This window comes from Musa acuminata, chromosome BXJ3-9 (assembly GCF_036884655.1).
Source record: "Musa acuminata AAA Group cultivar baxijiao chromosome BXJ3-9, Cavendish_Baxijiao_AAA, whole genome shotgun sequence".
Classification (NCBI taxonomy): Eukaryota; Viridiplantae; Streptophyta; class Magnoliopsida; order Zingiberales; family Musaceae; genus Musa; species Musa acuminata.
The window spans coordinates 6,826,944-6,847,689 of record NC_088357.1 but is presented as its reverse complement, the minus strand read 5'-3'; the positions used below and the strand labels follow the sequence as shown (position 1 = coordinate 6,847,689).

At 37.6% G+C, this 20,746-nt stretch overlaps 2 protein-coding genes across 7 annotated transcripts; both read left to right on the top strand.

Moving 5' to 3' along the window:
* Positions 1–372: 372 nt before the first annotated feature.
* LOC103997552 (indole-3-acetaldehyde oxidase) lies at positions 373–12,479 on the top strand. 3 transcript variants are annotated; one of them, XM_009418809.3, is made up of 10 exons: positions 381–656; positions 1,226–3,007; positions 4,913–5,172; positions 6,369–6,578; positions 7,769–7,987; positions 8,849–9,814; positions 10,301–10,396; positions 10,514–10,612; positions 11,223–11,412; positions 11,987–12,479. In XM_009418809.3, the coding sequence occupies exons 1-10, from the start codon at positions 524–526 to the stop codon at positions 12,211–12,213; spliced, it is 4,182 nt and encodes a 1,393-aa protein (XP_009417084.1). In that variant the 5' UTR covers positions 381–523; the 3' UTR covers positions 12,214–12,479. The 3 variants fall into 3 exon arrangements, with proteins under 3 accessions (XP_018674116.1, XP_065023826.1, XP_009417084.1); XM_018818571.2 differs by lacking the exon at positions 4,913–5,172 and having other exon boundaries at positions 373–656; positions 6,376–6,578; XM_065167754.1 differs by lacking the exon at positions 11,987–12,479 and having other exon boundaries at positions 380–656; positions 11,119–11,367.
* Positions 12,480–13,614: 1,135 nt separating this feature from the next.
* On the top strand, positions 13,615–20,687 carry LOC135648543 (uncharacterized). 4 transcript variants are annotated; one of them, XM_065166309.1, is made up of 11 exons: positions 13,615–13,895; positions 15,185–15,437; positions 15,537–15,741; positions 16,200–16,290; positions 16,396–16,541; positions 17,770–18,013; positions 18,144–18,248; positions 18,408–18,590; positions 18,669–18,870; positions 19,732–20,215; positions 20,392–20,687. In XM_065166309.1, exons 1-11 carry the CDS (start codon positions 13,869–13,871, stop codon positions 20,480–20,482), a joined length of 2,031 nt encoding a protein of 676 aa, XP_065022381.1. In that variant the 5' UTR covers positions 13,615–13,868; the 3' UTR covers positions 20,483–20,687. The 4 variants fall into 4 exon arrangements, with proteins under 4 accessions (XP_065022381.1, XP_065022385.1, XP_065022382.1 ...); XM_065166313.1 differs by having other exon boundaries at positions 13,616–13,895; positions 15,159–15,437; XM_065166310.1 differs by having other exon boundaries at positions 13,616–13,895; positions 15,132–15,437.
* Positions 20,688–20,746: the final 59 nt, after the last annotated feature.

Below are 20,746 nucleotides of genomic sequence, written 5' to 3'. Positions count from 1 at the left end.
TCTTGTATTTATCCTCTATATATATATATATATATATATATATATATATAGAGAGAGAGAGAGAGAGAGAGAGAGAGAGAGCCTATAGAGAGAGAGAGAGAGAGAGAGAGAGAGAGAGAGCCTAAACATCAACATATATGCAATTATAACTAATATTATTTCTTAATATTTGAATGATAATTTGTGTTTATCATTTGTGACATGAATCATCTGATGTTTAGATTTATAAGAATAAATATGGTGGATACTTAAAAGACTGCTGTTGAATGTGAATAGATATGACTCGGAATTGTTTTATGTTAAGCAATTAAAAGCAGGATATGAAGCGGCTGAACGTTGAGCTGCCGCGTACCAGAGAAGCGACGGATGGCGTGCTGTCTCATTCCTCGTCGCCGTCGCCGTCGCCCATCGTCATACCATTTGGTCCCCATGGATATACTATTCAGCGATTCTGGCTGGGAATGGCCCGCCTTTAAGAGCCCGAGCACAACCGAAAGTCTTGGCAGAGGAGGCAGCGGGTAAGATGGCGCGGAAGCTGGTGTTCGCCGTCAACGGAGAGCGTTTCGAGCTTGCCCAGGTCGATCCCTCCACCACCTTGCTCGAGTTCTTGAGGACCCAGACGCGGTTCAGAGGCCCCAAGCTCGGGTGTGGCGAGGGTCAGCCCCTCTCTCTCTCTCCTCCAAGATCGCCTTTTTATATTTGTTGGTGGCGAAATATCGTTAGTTTCGGACGGAATATTGTTTTTTGCTGTTAAAGACGTCAGTTTTATATGTATTTGGAGTGTCTAAGTTTGCTAATTATTTTCCTTTTTTTGGTTCTTTGATGGACCAATAAAGTTTTTTTGAAGATCTTTCTTGCGTCAGATAATTTGGTTTCAATCGTGTGATTTAGTTAAACTTCTTGGTCTCATCGATGTGTCTTTTTCTTAATCTGTATCTGTTGTTTTGGTACTTAATTGCGTTCTTTGGTTCATTTAACGTAGACCATTAATTTGCTGTTTTTTCGGAATATTTGCCTTGTGTTTCTGCTGACTTATATTGTCATTGTTTTGGACACTCGTCGATTTAAATGCACTAATTCTGTCTTTGTTCGATTGCGATTGCATGTGCAAGACTTCTAAATGTTCTTGTTGATAAACAGTCCCAATTTCCATTAGCTGCAAGCATGTTGACAAAGTATATAACGTGAATTTGATAATCTCTCTCTCTATAACCTCATGGTGTAGGTGGCTGTGGAGCTTGTGTTGTTCTTCTCTCTACGTACCACCCTGTTAACGGGCAAGTGAAAGAATTTAGTATTAGCTCATGCCTGACGCTTCTTTGCAGCATAAATTTCTGTTCTGTTACCACCTCCGAGGGGCTGGGAAATAGTGAGGATGGCTTCCATCCGATTCACGAGAGGTTTGCAGGGTTTCATGCGTCCCAATGCGGATTTTGCACTCCTGGCATGTGTATGTCACTTTTTTCTGCTCTTACCAATGCTGACAAGACCAGTAGGCCTGAGCCTCCTGGTGGATTTTCGAAGATCACAAAGACCGAGGCTGAGAAGGCCATTGCCGGCAATCTTTGTCGATGCACTGGTTATCGGTCCATCGTAGATGTCTGCAAGAGCTTTGCAGCTAATGTCGATTTGGAGGACTTGGGCCTGAATACGTTCTGGAAGAAAGGGAATAAAGATGCAACGGTTTGTAGATTACCTCGTCATGGCCATAAAAGAATCTGCACATTTCCTGAGTTCTTGAAATCTGAGATCAAGTCCTCAATGGATATCTTGGACAATTTCAAGAATATGGGCTTGCCAGAGTGTCAGTGGTATCGACCTACCAGTATCGAAGAGCTTTATGAGCTTTTAAATTCCGACGCATTCCTTGAAAGCCATGTAAAATTGGTTGTTGGTAATACAGGGTCTGGTGTTTACAAGGAAAACGACCTGTATGATAAGTATATTGATCTCAAAGGGATTCCAGAGCTCTCGGTGATCAGAAGGGATAGTGGAGGGGTTTCATTTGGGGCTGCTGTGACGATATCTATGGCTATTGAAGTGCTGAAACAAAAAAATGAAAGTGAGCTGCACTCTAATGAAAGATTGGTCTTCAGCAAGATTGCTGATCATATGGATAAGGTGGCTACACCATTCATTAGGAATATGGCAAGCTTAGGAGGAAATTTAATTATGGCACAAAGAAGTCAATTTGCCTCAGATGTCGCTACAATACTTCTTGCTGCTGGATCAACTATCTGCCTTCAGACAGCTTCAGAAAGGCTAGTTCTTCCACTGGAGGAATTTTTACAAAGGCCTCCCTGTGATGACAGAACTGTACTTATAAACATACACATTCCTTTTTCAACTTCTGTAATGGAGTCATCTTCTGGAGCTAAAGGATGCATTGATTCTGAACCTACAAAGGAAGCCAATATACTATTTGAAACATACCGAGCAGCCCCACGACCTCTTGGAAATGCTATTGCTTATGTGAACTCTGCCTTTTTGGCTCATGTTACTTCATATAACATCTCTGGGGATCTTGTTATACATAATATACATTTGGCCTTTGGTGCTTACGGCAGTGAACATGCCGTGAGAGCAAGAAAAGTTGAGAACTTTTTGGTGGGTAAATCTGTCACTGCCTCTGTTTTACTTGGAGCCATTAAATTACTTAAGGAAACCATCATACCAAATGAACACACTCCTCATTCAAGATATAGATCAAGTTTAGCAATTGCTTTTCTATTCAAATTTTTTCAACCACTACTAAAAGACTTGAGTGTGCCTGAGAAGAACGTTCAAATGTCTGTTTCTAGTGCTGCTGCGACAATTGAAAACTCCAATGGCTGTATCAGTGGATTTGCTGATGATCTGCCTCGTAGGGCATCAAATGTTAAACAACTTGATCAAGCGAACAATCCTGATCTGATCTTATCTTCGGAGCAGATGGTTGAGTTTTGCAAGGATTATCATCCAGTTGGTGATCCTATCAAAAAAACTGGAGTTGAATTACAAGCCTCTGGTATAATTGCATTGCATTCTTCTCCCTTCAGCTAAGCTTCTATTGATTTATCGTTTAATTCCCTGCCCGTATAAAGATTTTTCTCCTTTTCCTGATATTGGATATTTATATTAGCTATTGGTAATATCTTTTGGTGAAGCTGTGATAATGAGAACTTAGGATAAAGAAAGAACTTTGTATGAATAGAACTTATGGACAAGTAGTGGTGTTTTCTCTGCCTTTTTACTATCATTTGTGTGTGCACACTCATGCTTTACACAACCTGCATTTATTTGTAGGAGGAGACTTCAATATTTTTATAACATATCAGTGCCTTTTCTACCTTGTTTGCTGTTATCTTAGGTTTCACATTGTTTTAGGTTTCATTGTCATTTTTAGCAACTTCAGTTTATGCGGAATCTATCAGATTAACATGTTTAAAATATTTTCTCTGTATCTGTGGCAATGAAACAACTGAATAAGAGTAGTCTTATTGTCATTCATGAACTCAAAATATGTATCTCAATTAATTGAATTGTCCTGGAATATCACTTTCACTTGTACTTGATCAGCTCAAGATTGTAAATATGAACTCAAAATATGAGGTTCTTTGGAGTTAGGTTACAAGGCAAGGTTTTACTTAGAATTATATGCCTTAAATGGGAGGTATGGAACCTTGGTTATCTTCAGTCAAATAACTAACAATTTTCTTTTTTTTTTGCAAGTACTTTTACATTCACAGTTATTTAGTAAAAGAAGGGTATGAAGGAGCAACTACCCACTGCTTTAGATTCAGGGAGATGGTAGGGCTGGCTGAGTTTCACCATGTGTCAGATATCCTAAGAGTGCTATTTAAATTACTGAATCCAAACAGTTCTTCTATAAGCGGAGGTCTTGCAAAAGAACACATCTAAGGATGTGCCAAAGTCATCTCTAGAGGGAGCCGCAAGTCAGGCTAGCAGGCATGGAACTAAAGAGGAAGCCTTGCAAAAAGGAATACTTAAGGTGCATTGAAGTATCTATGGTGGGGACCCCTCCAATGCTCCAATCAGGCTAGTGGCTAAGAGAGCTAAGGAAACAGCTAAGTATACTAGGAATTAATGCCTTCACTTACATGAAGAGAGTTATCCCTTTTAGTTGGGAGTTATTGTTGATCATGGAAGCAAATCTCCAAACATCACACGTGGAGGGCCAAAGTGATGTCTCGCATGTGCAAACAATGGGACATCCGGTTGCATAGATCTTTTCCAATTATTTGGATAGGGTGAATTGTTGTGTTCTCATACCTTAGTCAAATGTACACGCAGCATGGAGGCTATGGTCCGCATGTCTGCGATGTGGGACCACTCGATAACAGTTCCATTCCTGTTTCTTCTATTAAGTTATAACTTAAAACAATTGTTTTTTCTCATTGTTGTATTAGCAAGCACAGATATATAAAACCTGCTTGTAATGGCTTTAGTAGATGATCATTTACCAAGAAGACAGAAGATCTGGAGTTTCATCCTGAATGTGGCTTGGTGAGAAGTATGAATAGGAAAGAAATGTGTCTGTCTTTGATAATTGTATCTGCATAGTTCCGGGTTTCAAGATCTAAGAGTTCTTGCATCTCTTTCTGGAGTGGCATCTTTACTGAATATGTATCCTTGTATTGTGATATGATTTTTTCTGGTCTATGAAAATTTAATTCAAATTTAAATTTTTTTCAGGTTGAAGTTTGTCACTATAGAAAATTCCTTATGCAGTATGAGTTGTTGATTTCTTGTTCCTTGATTGTGCAATGAACAATATACAACTAACACTTTCACCTTTCTGGATGACTTTGTGCCTAGGCATCGCTCTATGTGCTTGATCTATTTCTAAAGACCAGAAATAAAAAAATCTTTTATCATCCTTCGGTCTCATTGATTCTAATGTTCTAGCCAGGTGAAGCAATATACGTGGATGATATTCCTTCTCCAAAGTACTGTCTTTATGGAGCATTTGTAAATAGCACAAGGCCTTTGGCACATATAAAGGGAATCAAATTCAAATCTACATCATCATCGCAGAAAGCCTTTACATTTATTGGTGCTGATGACATTCCAAAAGGAGGTCAAAATGTTGGATTATCTTGTCAATATGGAACTGAATCTTTATTTGCTCACTCTCTGACTGAGTGTGCTGGTCAGCCACTTGGCATTGTGGTATATCCATATTCTTCTCGGTAATTTGAGTTTTAATCACTTTGGTTTGCTTTTGTAGACCTTGGAAGCAAGGTTTAAAATCAGGGTCTAGCGCTAACAGTGGGCCATATCAGTCTGAAACTACATACTGACACATTATAAGTCATTACCATATAGACTAAAGAAAAAAAGAGAAGAGGGAGCAGGGGAGGTTGAGGAATAGGCCTAGCTGTAGGAGGTAGTGACCCTTATGGGGAGGAGGAGGTAGCGATGCTGATGCAGCAAGGTGGAGGAGCCAGCACAAGGAGGAGAATGATGAAGAGGTAAAGGAGGCGGGAGAGAGAAGGTGAAAGAAAGAAAGAAAATATAAAAGAAATGAAAGAAATGAGGAATAAGGTGGGAGGAGGAGGAGGTATCAAGGGAGAGTTATTTAAGATAGTATGAATATGTGCTAAGAAGGCTTATAGACGATGTAGTTAGAAGCGTTGAATTATTGTTAGTAGCAAGGTCCGCAATACCGTACCGTACCGGAGTTTCGACCTGGGCTCGGTACCGGTACGGTACGGTATACCGAGCGGTACACCCAGGTGTACCGAGCGGTATATTCAGGCGTGCCGAGCACTGTAGCGCTGCTACAGTGTCAGACCGGTAACAGACGGTCCGCGTACCGGAAGCCTGTCGGACCGGTACGTACCGCCCGTACCGGGCGGTACAATCCGGTACTGCAGACCATGGTTAGTAGTATGAGGAAAAATAGAGGAAGATCTAAGAAAACTTTACTAGAAACTAGAAATAAGCATATGAATGCTTTTAATCTAATTAAGGATATTATTTTTGATAGAGTTCAATAACGACAGAAGATCCATGAGGTTGACCCCAACAATTTTGGCTTGTTGTTGTCATTATTATCATTGTTGTTGTCATATCCCATAAATCCATTTCAATAATTAAAACCAGGTAGTATATCCTGCTAATCATACCAGTTGGTAAGCCCAGTATGAACCAAGGTCAGACAAAAACTAGCAGTACATGTCCATCCACCTGTTCATGGTCGAACTGACAAATACCAGCCTGTACTGATTAGTGTGACCAGTCTTTTAATCCTTGCTTGGAAAAACTGTTTGCAGCTGAATAGTGCTGTTGATATTGATGTAAGCATAGATAAGTGCATATATGTGGTTTCCTATGAACTACAGCTTATTATATTTCTGCTTTAGATTGCAGAAACACAGAGACAAGCTAACATGGCTGCTAAACAAGCAGATGTACAATATTGCACTGAGAACTTAGAACCTCCAATTTTGTCAGTTGAAGATGCTGTTAGAAGATCCAGCTTTTTCAAAGTTCCTCCATTTTTGTGCCCTCAAAAGGTTGGAGATCTCTCCAAAGGAATGGCAGAAGCTGATCACAAGATTCTCTCAGCTGAGGTACACTTCTTTTTGTTTTTCCTTTCTGCTGATTTTAATGACTTGATGTTAATAATGAGGGCAGTCCTAGGATACAACCAAGATAGAGATTTCACTAACTGGGAGTTTTTCTTTTTGTTACATACCTACAGTGAGTCTCTTTTTAGACTTTTGCCTTGATGCCAACTACGCATCCATCAGTCCTCATGATGGAATTCATGACAATTTTATGCATCTATAAGGTGCTTCCTTGGTAAATACATAATGAATGTGAGAAGGAAGCAGATGCAGTGATTTGTAGGATCAGATAAAGTGGTCATTCACCAAAGTGTTCTTGCCAAAAATTAACCTGGAATCATATCTCTAGCAAATCCTTATACTGTTCAAAGAATAATCAACTTTTAAAATATGTGGCTTTGATACTCTTCCATTGTTGAAATATTCCAATCTTATTGCACGTTATTTGGCCATGTAGTTGCATGGGAGAATCTAAATACTTGATAGCGAGGATATATTATGTGACTATGAAAGCATGGATTTGCTCAGCTTAATAATCTTGCATGTCCTTACATGCAAATAACGATACTTCTTAAGATATCCCCAGCACAAAAGTATTTTAAAATAAAAAAATCATCATTTCCTGGCATAGGGGTATGCCAATACCTTTCTAGCATGACACCAAGCCATGTTGTACTTGTCACACTCTTGTCACTGACAGATACAATCCAGAAATTGGCTGTCATATATTGGCGCCTCTTGCATGATATGCACATGTGGACCAATGCTATCCATGTTTAAAAGAAAAAGAAAATAGAAAAGGTAAGATTCATCTGTTTAGTTAAGCACAAATTTGGTTATAGGTTTGAAAGGGACCACAAAGAAACAAGTGGAGAAAAGAATTGTAGATATTTCTGAAATGTATAGTACTAAATTTAATGTGGCTTGCCTAGTCTTTGTCTTTTCTATGGTATGCTTGAAAATTTCTTTTAATCTATCATTAGAATAACAATTAAATAAAATATAATAACACTTAACTTATGTCACAGTTTAATTGGAAATGCAAATAATTTCCCAAAAGTAGTAGTTTCAGATATTGAAATTTGGTCTTAAAAAATGTTCACCAATTTATATTTCTTTTAGTTTTTTATGTATACACTGTATAAACCTCCTGTCTACAAGGGAACTCACACTTATGTGATGAATGTATGCAGGTGAAGCTTGGTTCTCAGTATTATTTTTACATGGAAACACAAACAGCTCTTGCCATACCAGACGAAGACAATTGTATTTTGGTCTACACTTCAACTCAGTGTCCCGAGATTGCACAAGGTACTATTGCAAAATGCCTAGGCATACCTGCTCACAATGTCCGGGTTATTACAAGAAGAGTTGGTGGAGGTTTTGGTGGGAAAGGACCAAGATCAGTGCCTGTGAGTATCAAAACATTTTTATGAGCAATAAAATTTTTTTATTGATCCTTATTGTGAGTTAGGCAGTGGTCCAATGGGCATCTAACATGAAATGCTTTTGTATAGTTAATGAGCCAGAATCTTTGCTAATACTCCCTTCTGCGCAGAAGTTTTTTCCAACTTTTTATGCAATAAGAGATCAACAATCTTTGTTTTATTCTCTCAGGCTTGCAATGAATTTCATCCTTTTTGGGAAAAAAATCCATTTTTTAAATTTTCTTATTTCGGACTGTGCTTATGTGAGATGTCCCACTTCGTCCCCCAAATTCACTTATAAAATGTTGCAGCATGATGCACTATATGGTACATATGGCTTCTCCATTTGCCACTTGCTTATAGCCTTATGCTATGATCTTCATTCCTCTTTTCAGAAAATGTTTATTGACCTGATTTGATGAAGAGACATAAATTGGTATTCTAGCATGAAATAGTGACATTGATTTCTAGAGGGTAGGGTCATAAACCTTGGTTCTCGGTGAGACAGCAAGCTACAATAATGTGACTGGTTTTGTTTGTTTTAACAGGATGTTTCTACTTCTCTCCTTTTTGTTTCTGTTATTTGCATTTGGTTTGTTTATTTAAGAACTGGCAGCTGACAACATTTACATATTGTTATTTGCTAGTAGTTATATCCTGTAGTAGTACACTAATATCCAGTAAAATGTCTACCATTAATGTCTCCAAACTAAACATGGTTCAATGATCATAATTTTATCTCTTCAAGCAGTGCTTGAATTTGACCTTATACCCCAACAATCTTGCTCTATAGCTAGGAGTTACGATCTCTATGTGAAGTTTCTAAGAACATTCTATCCTGTATAGGTTGCGACTGCATGTGCTCTTGCAGCATTTAGATTGCGCCGTCCTGTTAGGATGTACCTGGATCGCAAGACAGATATGATAATGACAGGAGGGCGACATCCAATGCACATAAACTACTCTGTGGGTTTCAAGGCTGACGGGAAAATTACAGCCTTGCATGTAGATATCTTAGTCAATGCAGGAATAACAGCTGATGTTAGTATAATTATACCATGTAACATGGTATCAGCACTAAAGAAGTACAACTGGGGTGCTCTTTCTTTTGATATTAGGCTCTGCAAGACTAATTTTTCAACAAAATCAGCTATGCGGGGTCCAGGAGAAGTACAGGGAACTTTTATTGCTGAATCTGTTATTGAACATGTAGCATCATTCCTGTCCATTGATGTGAATTCTGTTCGAAAGAAAAATCTCCACACCTATGATAGTCTTATGTTGTATTATGAAGGTAGCACTGGAGATGCTCCTGAATATACTTTACCTACTATGATTGATGAGTTGGCTTCATCTGCTAGCTACTTTGATCGTCTTGAAATAATACGGCATTTCAATAGTTGCAATAAATGGAGAAAACGTGGAATTTCTTTGGTACCTGTTGTGTACCAAGTAGTGCTACGACCAACACCTGGGAAAGTATCTATTCTAACTGATGGTTCAATCGTTGTCGAAGTTGGAGGAATTGAGATTGGTCAGGGGCTGTGGACAAAGGTGAAGCAAATGACAGCATTTGCCCTTGGACAATTATGGGTTGATGGAAGTCAAAACCTTTTGGATAGGGTGCGGATCATTCAGGCAGATACTTTGAGTTTGGTTCAAGGAGGCTTGACTGCTGGGAGCACCACATCTGAAGCAAGTTGTGAGGCAGTTCGTCTATCCTGCAATGTTCTAGTTGATAGACTAAAGTCTCTAAAGCAAAGTTTAGAGGACAAAACAGGTTCTATCTCATGGGATACACTAATTTTTCAGGTGAGTGGTTCCTACTTTTAGTGAATTAAGAAACATCCTATTTAATTTTTTGTTTATTAGTTGTTGTTTTTAATTCTAATTATATTGCTCTACTTAATATATGGTCATCTGGCACTGAACCAACTCCAATGGATTTCTTTTGAATATCTGCGACCAAGTTCTGTAGTATCATTATCCTGATAAAGGAATTTTACATAATTTAATACATGTGTTTCATTTATTAGTATTGTGAGTGTTCTACCAAAGTTCAATTGTTAATAAATGTGATTCACTTGTTAAAACTGGACTTGTAAAATTCCTCTCTCTCTCTCTCTCTCTCTCTCTCTCTCTCTCATATTGGTACTAGTTTCAATTCATCATGTTAATAGTAAAATATGCTGAATTAACATGTTAGTGAAAATCATCAAGATAACTACTTTTATCCTCAAGAATTATCAAGGTAACTACATCTTCCTACATTTTGATTTGCCTCCCTTTTCTCTGTAGGCAAATATGCAGTCTGTGAACTTGTCAGAGAGTACATACTGGGTTCCTGAAGATGCTTCTATTAGCTATCTCAATTTTGGAGCTGCTATAAGTGAGGTAACTTTGTATACACTGCTAAAATCCACATTGTTGACTTTTGATACCACCATATTGTTCTGTTGACACTTATGTTTGTTCACTTTATGCTCAGATTCACACTATGTTGCATTTCAGGTGGAGGTAGATGTTCTTACTGGAGCTACTATAATTTTGAGGACTGACCTTGTATATGATTGTGGACAAAGCTTGAATCCTGCTGTGGATTTGGGACAGGTTGGATCTCTTAGTGTTCCTCGTTATTTTCTTTGTGAGTCATCTATCATGATTTTGAACTGGTTAACAAAATTTCGGTTAGAGTACTAATAGTGTATGTAAAATCTCCTTAGTCTCTAAGGAATTTTTCAGATCTTATGAGTGCAAATTTTTTTAAATATATTGCGTATGTGCAATATTGTTGTTCTTTACAGTTTACATCTAAAAGACAAATTATATAAAAGACGAGTGGAACTACCTATCCATGCTTGAAATTGTTGGGTAGTTATCTTCCACTTTAGTAGATTGATGCATAATTTTTATTTTTGGTTAGCACTACTGGTTGTCATTGTACAATAATTATTTGACTCAGCTGCAAGTAGAAACTGGAAACTAGGTTTCCAGACAAAATGAGCTGACATACATTCCGGCATTTACATATTTCTGCACTTCGCATGACATGCTTATTTATTTTCATATGATATAATGGAAAAGTCATTGATTGTTTCATAATTTCATTCATGCAGGCAGTTGCTGGAACTCCTATTAATTACTGCAATCATAATCCTTTCAACCTTCTATTGGCCTGCAACAATCATGATATCAAATAATTGTCTCTCCTTTTCTGCAGATTGAAGGAGCATTTGTTCAAGGCATTGGTTTCTTCATGTGTGAAGAATACCTTGAGAACTCTGATGGCTTGGTGATTTCAGATGGTACTTGGACATACAAAATCCCAACTATTGACACCATCCCGAGGCAGTTCAATGTCAAATTATTGAACAGTGGACATCATGAAAAACGGGTTCTCTCATCGAAAGGTTCTCTTTCACTTCAACTCATCTATACTGACTGCTTTCTTTGAATTTCCCACATACCCTTTGTTATTTCTACAAACATGCGGTGCTCCCATCGGTGTGCATGCCGGAGTTGTCATTTGTGAACATAAGATACAGGGCAGTTTAAAAGATCTGAGAGCTGTTCTTTGTCGCAATTTTCCGCCATAACAGCTTCTGGAAAGACCTCAGCCTCAAGAATCTTTGATGTTGCTACTGATAACATCCTCACCTAAGCATTCTATTATTCCTCTCCAACTAGAAGCTGTACACAGCTTCCAAAACACCATCTAAGATTCACACAGATTCTTCTTGTCATAAAGAAGTAAAAAAAATGTGCAAAATACTCACAGCTTCTTTTAATTAGATCTTGCATTGATAACACTGCATGTTAACAGCTTTCCTCTAGCATCAAAGCATGCTTGGTGTGCTCTTACTAAACCATTAAACTTCATGTCATTTATATTGAAAAATTTTTCTGTGCACATAGAAACCATTTTCTCATCATTTGATTTCCGGTTCGTGACTGATGCTCAATTCTCTGATCTCTTTCATGCAGCTTCTGGGGAACCACCTTTAGTTCTGGCAAGTTCAATTCATTCCGCAACTAGGGAGGCCATAATAGCCGCTCGGATGGAATTCTCTTCTCCTACTGGCTCTGATAGCTCATCATCATTTCGATTGGAAGTGCCGGCAACCATGCCCGTGGTCAAGGAGCTCTGTGGCCTTGACAATGTGGAGAAGTACTTGAAAAACTTAGTGTCTTCCCATCAAGTGAAAGCCTAACAAGTTCTCGTGTCATCACTAAAATCTATCATCTTGATGCATTAAACTGCAGGTAAATGCCTAAATCCATATTACCAAAGATGTTTTAGCAGCTACTGAGTGTGATCTTTTGTTCAATCATTGAGACTGCAAAATGGTTTGTCCAGAAGTCAAATATTATTATGTATAATTTCAAGGTATAATCAAATGTATCCGAAGACATTGTTATTTTGTCTGATAGATGTGCTTTGCTGTGATCTTGAATACAAAACTGGTAACTTTTTATTTGGTTGGTTGTTCAAGAATGAACTCAAGATCCACAGCTACCATGCTCAATGCAACTGCTCAGGGATGGCAATTACTTTGGTATTACAATTATGTATATGTTTCATTACTATAATCCATCTTATACTGTTACTACCCTTGAAAATTCACTCCTTATGATTTCTTCTAATGAAGGTTTATGCCAATTTTATTCACCCTATATTTCACATAATTAACACGAGAGAGATCTCAAACACACTTCACCCTTTTTGCAGCATTGTTAGGTAAGCAAAAGGGGTTCATAGAACACTTGAGCTTTCTGTTTTTGAAGCAAAAATAACTTTCATTAAAATTAGAAAAACATAGCCAGAGGACTGGATGAACAACTCGAATCATCCAGTGAGGTTCTACCAATAGATGCAAGCTGGTGGGCTCTGCAGTTAAAGAGTTCTTGGAATAAAGCTAGCAGAGAAGGATGCAAGTTTGCTCAATAAGAGTTTTGCATCAGAAACGAGGGCCTGGAGTTGCCAAGGAACTTGCTTGGAGACATTGGTGTCGTTGATGATGGTCTGGAGTGTTCTTCCAACGCATGGTGGCAGCGTACTTTAAGGCAGGGTTTTCAATTTTGATGTGTATCGTTCGATACAGGTGAGATGTACCAATTCGAAAGGATATCGGTACGCGGACTATTCTGTAGTACCAGTGTTTTGATCGATACTGAAGTGTATCGAACGGTATTGTCTTGGATTTTGATCGTTATCGAGACATAGCGATCAATTAGGTAAAGATATTTTTAAGATTTTAGGGTGTACCATCGATATATCCTAACGTATCGACGGTATACATCGATACATTAATACGGATCAATATTCAAAATCGTACTTTGGGAGCCTCACAGATTGCCAGTGCCTCCGCCATCGCAGCATTGTGAGCCTTACGAGACATGACCAACAGCAAAAGTAGTAGTATTTCGAGAAGTTCTCGAAGGTTGACGACCAGAATGAAATAAGGGATTATGAGAATAAAAAATAAAAAAAATAAAATCGGTGATACATAAGTTATTAAAGGTATACTAATATTTTATTATTTTTTAAAAAGGGATTGTTAATAATAAAAGGTTCTCAGTAGTATAAAAGAAAGGGGGGGACTAAACTTGTAAGTGAAACATAAAGGCAAGACAAAGAACAAGCTTTTCTTGGCTATATAGGAATCCAATTCCAAGGTTTATTTCCGACAAGGAAGAAGGATCCCTGACGGGCTAGTGTGGCTTCCTATGCTCCTCCTCTTCCCCCATTCCAAGCCAGCGATCTCGAGTTCGGAATGGTTCGGTTGATCTGCTCTATCGTGTAATGGAATCTTTAGGGTTAAAGCGATGATGATGCTTCTCTTGTTTCACGAAATTTGCCGCAGTGATGGGGATTTATTGTGATCTTCTGAAGGTATTGTTTGCTGCTTTTTCTTGTTTTGTTTTCTTGGGGGTGGTAACGCTTAGTCGCTGCTGACGATCTTGGAAATGAAAGAGAGAGGAAAAGAAAAAGAGAGATTTTTTGCTAGGAAACAAGGAGACGAATCTGGTAAAGTAGAAAGATGAGAGAAAGAAGAGAGGAATGTAGTGCAGGATAAGGTAGCGTTGCTTCATGATCTTTTGCTTGTAGTAAGATGGACGAGCTGCACAGTTTCTTCTCTTTCTTGAGCTTTCTTTATTGCGTTCTTGAATAAACTATAAGTAGGATGGACGAGCTCCACAATTTCTTTTCTTTCTGAGCTTTCTTTATTGCGTTCTCGAATAAACTATAAGTAGGATGGACGAGCTGCACAATTTCTTTTCTTTCTTGAGCTTTCTTTATATTGCGTTCTTGAATAAACTATAAGTAAGATGGACGAGCTGCTCAATATCTTCTCATTTTCTAGCTTTCTTTATTGCGTTCTTGAACAAACTATAAGTAGGCCGAATGAGCTGCAACATTTCTTTTCTTTCTTTATTGCGTTCGTTCTTCGATAAACTATAAGTAAGATGGATGAGCTGCACAATTTCTTCTCTTTTCTAGCTTTCTTTATTGTGTTCTTGAATAAACTTTAAGTAGGATGAATGCACTGCAAAATTTCTTTTCTTTCTTGAACCTTCTTTATTGCGTTCTTGAATAAACTATAAGTAGGATGGAGGAGCCGCACAATTTATTCTCTTTCTTGAGCTTTCTTTATTGTGTTCTTGAATAAACTATAAGTAGGATGGACGAGCTGCTCAATTTCTTCTCTTTCTTTATTGCGTTCATGAATAAACTGTCCTTTTTTGTTTTCTTTGTAGGTGTTGTTTCTCTCAGGGAAAAAGAAAACATCAGTATTTGATACTTTTACACTTGTTCTTATTTTTCTTTGTTTCTGTAGCATTTAGTGTCATTTTTTCTGGAATGTTGGCTGGTTTTACTTTCATTTCTAATATTGTGACGATAGCTGTCCAACAATTAGGTGCTTTCTCCCTTCATAATGGTCCACACTTCTTTCTGTCTTTGCTTGTTTTTTCTATCACTCTTTAATTAAATGTTAGAATGATGACCAGGTTGATTAGTTACTTATTTTACTTGCTAATGATTCAGGCAACTTCTGGCCTTCTATTAGATCTTACTTATTTTAGTTGGGGTCAACCTCATAGATCTTACTGTGTCACAATTTGCCAGTTTGAAATTTTTTTTCCCACTCTGAAGCTTGGACTGTACAATTTTTTCAAAAGAAATATTTGAGACAATCTGTGGTTGGAAGAAGGATGGCTAGAAGTCGAAAATTTTGCCTGTATCTTCTGTTATTGATGTGTTGGGCATATATTGGAGAAGCAGATTATATGAAATACAAGGATCCTAAACAGCCAATCAATGTTCGAATCAAGGACTTGATGGATCGGATGACCCTTGCTGAAAAGATTGGTCAGATGACCCAGATTGAGCGCGAGGTTGCATCGGCTCAAGTCATGAAAAACTACTTCATAGGTAAAAATATCCGCATTTCCATTATGATAACCTTTCTCTTGTCTTAGATATCATATGATTGAAAAGAATGAACTGTACTGAATTGGTTATGTGCACCAGGTAGCGTGTTGAGTGGTGGAGGGAGTGTGCCTCGTCCTGAAGCTAGTGTTGCAGACTGGGTGAATATGGTAAATGAATTTCAAAAGGGCTCTCTCTCAACCAGGCTGGGGATTCCAATGATTTATGGGATTGATGCTGTTCATGGACATAATAATGTTTATAAAGCAACAATATTCCCTCATAATATTGGTCTTGGAGCTACCAGGCATGTATAAACTCATTTTGCTGCTTCAATTGAGTGTTTCTTTCATTTTTGCCTATGTGGAACTCCATATTCTTTTGCTTAACCGTATCCTAGATGTAACTTAATTGTTTACCAATGGTATCACTTTTTAAATGATTATTGAAAATCAAACAACTAAAAATAAAAAAATTTGTTCTCCAACTGATACAGAGGAAGAGCTAGCTCTATGCGTATCTGAAAATTTTATTACAGTATTGAATCCATCTTATGTAAATCTCATACTATCCATTTAGTTTAACATATATTCTTCAATCATAACCATCGTTGGCAACCTGAACGCAAGAATGCTGTGGCTGCTGCTCTATATTCGTCATTACAATGTTAGCATAATATAGTCAGTGAAAAATAAAAGGCATGTTTCTTAGATGCCTCAACCACTTGTTTTGTTGTTTTTAATATTAAACTGGTCTATTTACCAGGGATCCTGAACTTGTGAAGAGGATTGGCGCAGCAACTGCCCTTGAAGTAAGGGCAACAGGCATCCCATATGTCTTTGCTCCATGCATTGCGGTATGTTAATGCATTACATATGCCATTATCTTGCATTTTGCTATCTGTACCCTGATTTAAAAAACAAAAGCACATTTGAATTTGCTTCTGTTGGGTTTTGTGCAGGTTTGCAGAGATCCAAGATGGGGACGGTGTTACGAAAGTTATAGTGAAGACCACAACATTGTCCAGCAAATGACAGAAATAATCCCTGGATTACAGGGAGACGTGCCTGCTAAATACAGAAAAGGTGTTCCATATGTTTCTGGAAAGTAAGTGACCTCTTACATTTATACATTATAGTCGGACTTTTTATCAGACTTATAATATGCATGTAGGTTCCAACAGCAACCTCTTGGTATCCCTGTTTTCTTTCAATCATACGTCGTATGTCTGAAAGCTTGAAACTTACTTTGTTATATAACTTCCAGGCACAGCCAGCAAGATTTTGGTTGTTCATGTATGATATTCATTTTACACATGTTGACTGCATGTTTAAAAAACTGTCTTTTTTAAATATAATGTAAGAAATAATGCTTGATTAAACTTTCCAATTTGATTTTTTTTTCTGAATTTCTCTAGACAGTTCTATGATATATTAGCTCATAATACAAATGTTTGCAATTTCATAACTGTGAACATACCTTGATAATATATACGATATAAGTATTGTTATGTACTGAAGTCAATTAGACCTTAAAATAGGAGTCCACTTATTTATATGCTAAAGAACTAATCATACAGCCAAGGGACAAGAAAGGACCAAAGATTTCCATATCAATCAGCATGGTCGGACACAATGTGTTCAAGGTGACAACATATGACTAGGCTTGATTTTAGCATGTGGCAGCTGACGTAGGAGCATGCTGACTGACAAGGTATGGAATTGTAGAAGAGTATCAATTTGCTGCCCTTTCATGATACACGATCAACAGATAGGACCACATCAGCCACTAGTAAATTCCAGATTGAGTCTCGTAAATCACCTAAGTTCATCCTATTGATTTTTCTTTGTTAATACATGGAGATTACTTTTAGTAAAATGTGTTTGAATTCTAGAAGCATATAAAATGTGTTCTTTATCCAATAAAACTAAAATGTTTATCTAGACTGGGCTATTGCCTTCTTAAAGCATATGCATTTTTTTCCATTTTTACTACAAAGAAAATGGGTAGGTTGTTTATCTGTTTCTTAGAAAGGCTTATACTATTTAATTTTCTCCATTACTATTTACTTGGGCTGACACTGATTCATATAAAAGAAAAAAAATGGCCCAGTGCTCCAGGCTCAACACATTCATCTCCATCTAGAAATATTATGCTAATTTGCTAGAAGCACACAACAGAAAGAAAATAACATAACAGGGTCAAAAGAGTTATGCCCTCAATGCTTTTTCCATACATTCTTTTCCATGCTCCGTCACTTTAATGTCAAATTCTTGCAACAATTCAAACAGTTTTGATTTTTTGAGGTCTGTCTTGATACTTTCTGATTGATCAGGGAGAAAGTTGCAGCCTGTGCAAAGCATTATGTTGGTGATGGTGGGACGCATAATGGTATTAATGAGAATAACACCATTGTCAACCGTGCTGACCTACTTAGCATCCATATGCCTGCTTACCTCAACTCAATTATAAAAGGTGTATCGACAATTATGGTGTCGTACTCAAGCTGGAATGGAGTGAAAATGCATGCAAATCGTGATCTAGTCACTGGCTACCTTAAAAACACTCTTCGCTTCAGGGTATCTCCGGTGTAGATTTATTTTTTGAAAGAACAAGCACATGATTTTGAATGTTGTCTTTAACAAATGTGTCAACTTTTCTTTTTCTAACATGATAAAGTTTTCATTTTGAAAAAAAAAAATCTTTCAGGGCTTTGTAATCTCAGATTGGCAGGGAATTGATAGGATCACCAGCTCGCCAGGTGCAAATTACACTTACTCAGTCCAAGCTGGAATTAGTGCTGGTATTGATATGGTCAGTATGTTCCCATGCTATTGTGCAATCATTAATTTGTGTAAGTCAATAAACCCAAATAGTGAAATTTGTTCTTGCTAAAAGATTCCAAAGCTATCTTCTGTTGACATCTTAACATGTTCCTCTTATTTTCATACTCATCATCCCTCTTTTGGGCAGGTGATGGTTCCATACAACTATTCTGAGTTTATTAATGATCTGACATCCCTGGTTAAGAAGAATGTCATCCCCTTGAGCAGAATTGATGATGCTGTAGGAAGAATCCTTAGGGTTAAATTCACCATTGGTCTCTTTGAGAACCCTCTGGCTGATCTTAGCTTGGTTGATCAGCTAGGAAAGAAGGTTATAATTTTTCCCTGCTGTTCCAAGAATTGTCTTGGTTTTCAGAAGTACCTCTTATATGGTTTGGCATTTAATCAGGAGCATAGAGACTTGGCAAGGGAAGCTGTTAGAAAATCACTTGTGCTACTGAAAAATGGCAAATCTACAAATGATTCATTCTTGCCTCTCCCTAAAAAGGCTGCAAAGATCCTTATCGCCGGAAGTCATGCTAGCAATTTGGGTTATCAATGTGGTGGATGGACAATCGAATGGCAAGGCGATAGTGGAAACATCACAGTTGGTGAGTATTCTTCATAAGTTAACCTTTGTCATTCTGCATACCAACATAGCTAGTTGTATTCATATAATATACACTTGATCAGCTAGTTGTAGTCATTGTCCTACTAAGTGTGGAATTTCAATGAAAGAGGAACCTTTGGATTAACATGTGAATTATAAATCTTGAACAATTAGTACCAATAGAAATTAAGATGACATGGTCTGCTCTACCATTAAGCATGAGAACTCTTCAAACTCATCTGCGTATGAATTTGAAGTTCAGTTTAAACCCTTCTCTTACAAACAATATCCATAAGTATCAACAGCATATTCATCGTAACATTTTAGAAGTTCTTTTTAATTATATTAAACTACCTCTTTTTTGACAGTTTAGCTAACTAATACTAGTATTATTCTATCATCTTAGTCTTGCATGGTGTCATGAAAACTCGTGGGTCACATCTCAACTTTTTTTGAGCAACCAATTTGTGAATAAAGACCATAAAGCTTATATGATTTTATACCCGATAAGTTTAATATTTGTTGCATTATAGTTTATATACATGAAATAGGATTCATGATGATGACTGTCACTTGAAATATCGTTTGAAAATTTGATGCTTGTCTCACAGCGATGAACATATAGATGGGTTAATATGATCACAGTGGGTCAGCTGGCGTATGATTGCATTTGTTTCAGTCTATTTGTTATGGAGATTTCACGGGTATTCTCCTGATAATATTCCACCAGAGACCTCATTAGGAGAATGCTTGATTAGGAGAATGCATGTAATTACTAATTAGAACAAATGCTTGATGTATTTCTGAAAGAATTATGGCACTATAGTTATAGCTTTTGAAATTAACATTGTCTTCCATGCAGGAACAACCATACTTGATGCTGTTAGATCTGCTATTGACCCTTCAACGGAAGTTGTCTACTCCGAGAACCCTGATAGCAATATCGTCAAAGGCAATGACTTCTCCTATGCCATTGTTGTGGTGGGAGAACCACCTTATACTGAAACTGCTGGCGACAACCTCAACCTCGAGCTTCCAGACCCTGCCCCAAGCATTATTCAGACTGTGTGCGGTACCATCAAATGTGTTGTTGTTATCATCTCTGGCAGGCCTGTCGTGATTGAGCCCTATGTTCCCTTGGTGGATGCTCTTGTTGCGGCTTGGCTTCCTGGGTCTGAAGGCCAAGGTCTCACTGATGTTCTCTATGGGGACTATGGATTCACAGGAAAGCTTTCCCGAACCTGGTTCAAGTCTGTGGATCAACTCCCCATGAATGTTGGGGATAAGCACTATGATCCACTATTTCCATTTGGCTTTGGCTTAACAACTAAGCCTACATCAGGGAGGTAGAACTCTATCCCTTGAATAGTTCCTTTTCATAGGTTATTACACATCTCTAACGAAATATTACGAGTGGGATAATGGTTCCTACAAGAATTGCATAGTTGATTTCAGTTTCAAGTTAGGGAAAGTTTTATAGTTTAACTACTTATTTTTCCCTTTTCATTTTTATGGTTTATAGGCTATCATCTGCTGCCAGTATCGTGAGAAAACAAACTTCCTGGGTGGTGTCTCTATACCTCAGTTTTTCAGTGGCATGGATAATTTTCTAATTAATTGTGATTCCAACTTGGATCTCAGACATTATCAGCATGTGCAGATTGCAATTCATGAGATCAATGAGGTGGCTTAATTTTGTTTTGTCTAGTGTTCTTTTGCAAGCCTGAACTCAATTGAGTTTCGTACATGCTACGATCATTCTTATTTGATTACAGAATCATGAGATTATTAAGATGGGAACAGAGTATTTTGTTTTCAGGATATGATTACATTTCTTTGGGAAATGCTATTTTGAATTCACCTGCTAAATGAGAATG

Excerpts from the sequence above, each read along its gene's own strand:
- LOC103997552 (XM_009418809.3), top strand. The coding sequence starts at position 524 with ATGGCGCGGAAGCTGGTGTTCGCCGTCAACGGAGAGCGTTTCGAGCTT. Across the intron at positions 7,988-8,848 it reads AAGGACCAAGATCAGTGCCT|GTTGCGACTGCATGTGCTCT; the intron begins GTGAGTATCAAA and ends TATCCTGTATAG. Across the intron at positions 10,613-11,222 it reads CTGCTGTGGATTTGGGACAG|ATTGAAGGAGCATTTGTTCA; the intron begins GTTGGATCTCTT and ends CCTTTTCTGCAG.
- LOC135648543 (XM_065166309.1), top strand. The coding sequence starts at position 13,869 with ATGGGGATTTATTGTGATCTTCTGAAG. Across the intron at positions 16,542-17,769 it reads GTTCCATATGTTTCTGGAAA|GGAGAAAGTTGCAGCCTGTG; the intron begins GTAAGTGACCTC and ends CTGATTGATCAG. Across the intron at positions 18,871-19,731 it reads TAGTGGAAACATCACAGTTG|GAACAACCATACTTGATGCT; the intron begins GTGAGTATTCTT and ends TCTTCCATGCAG.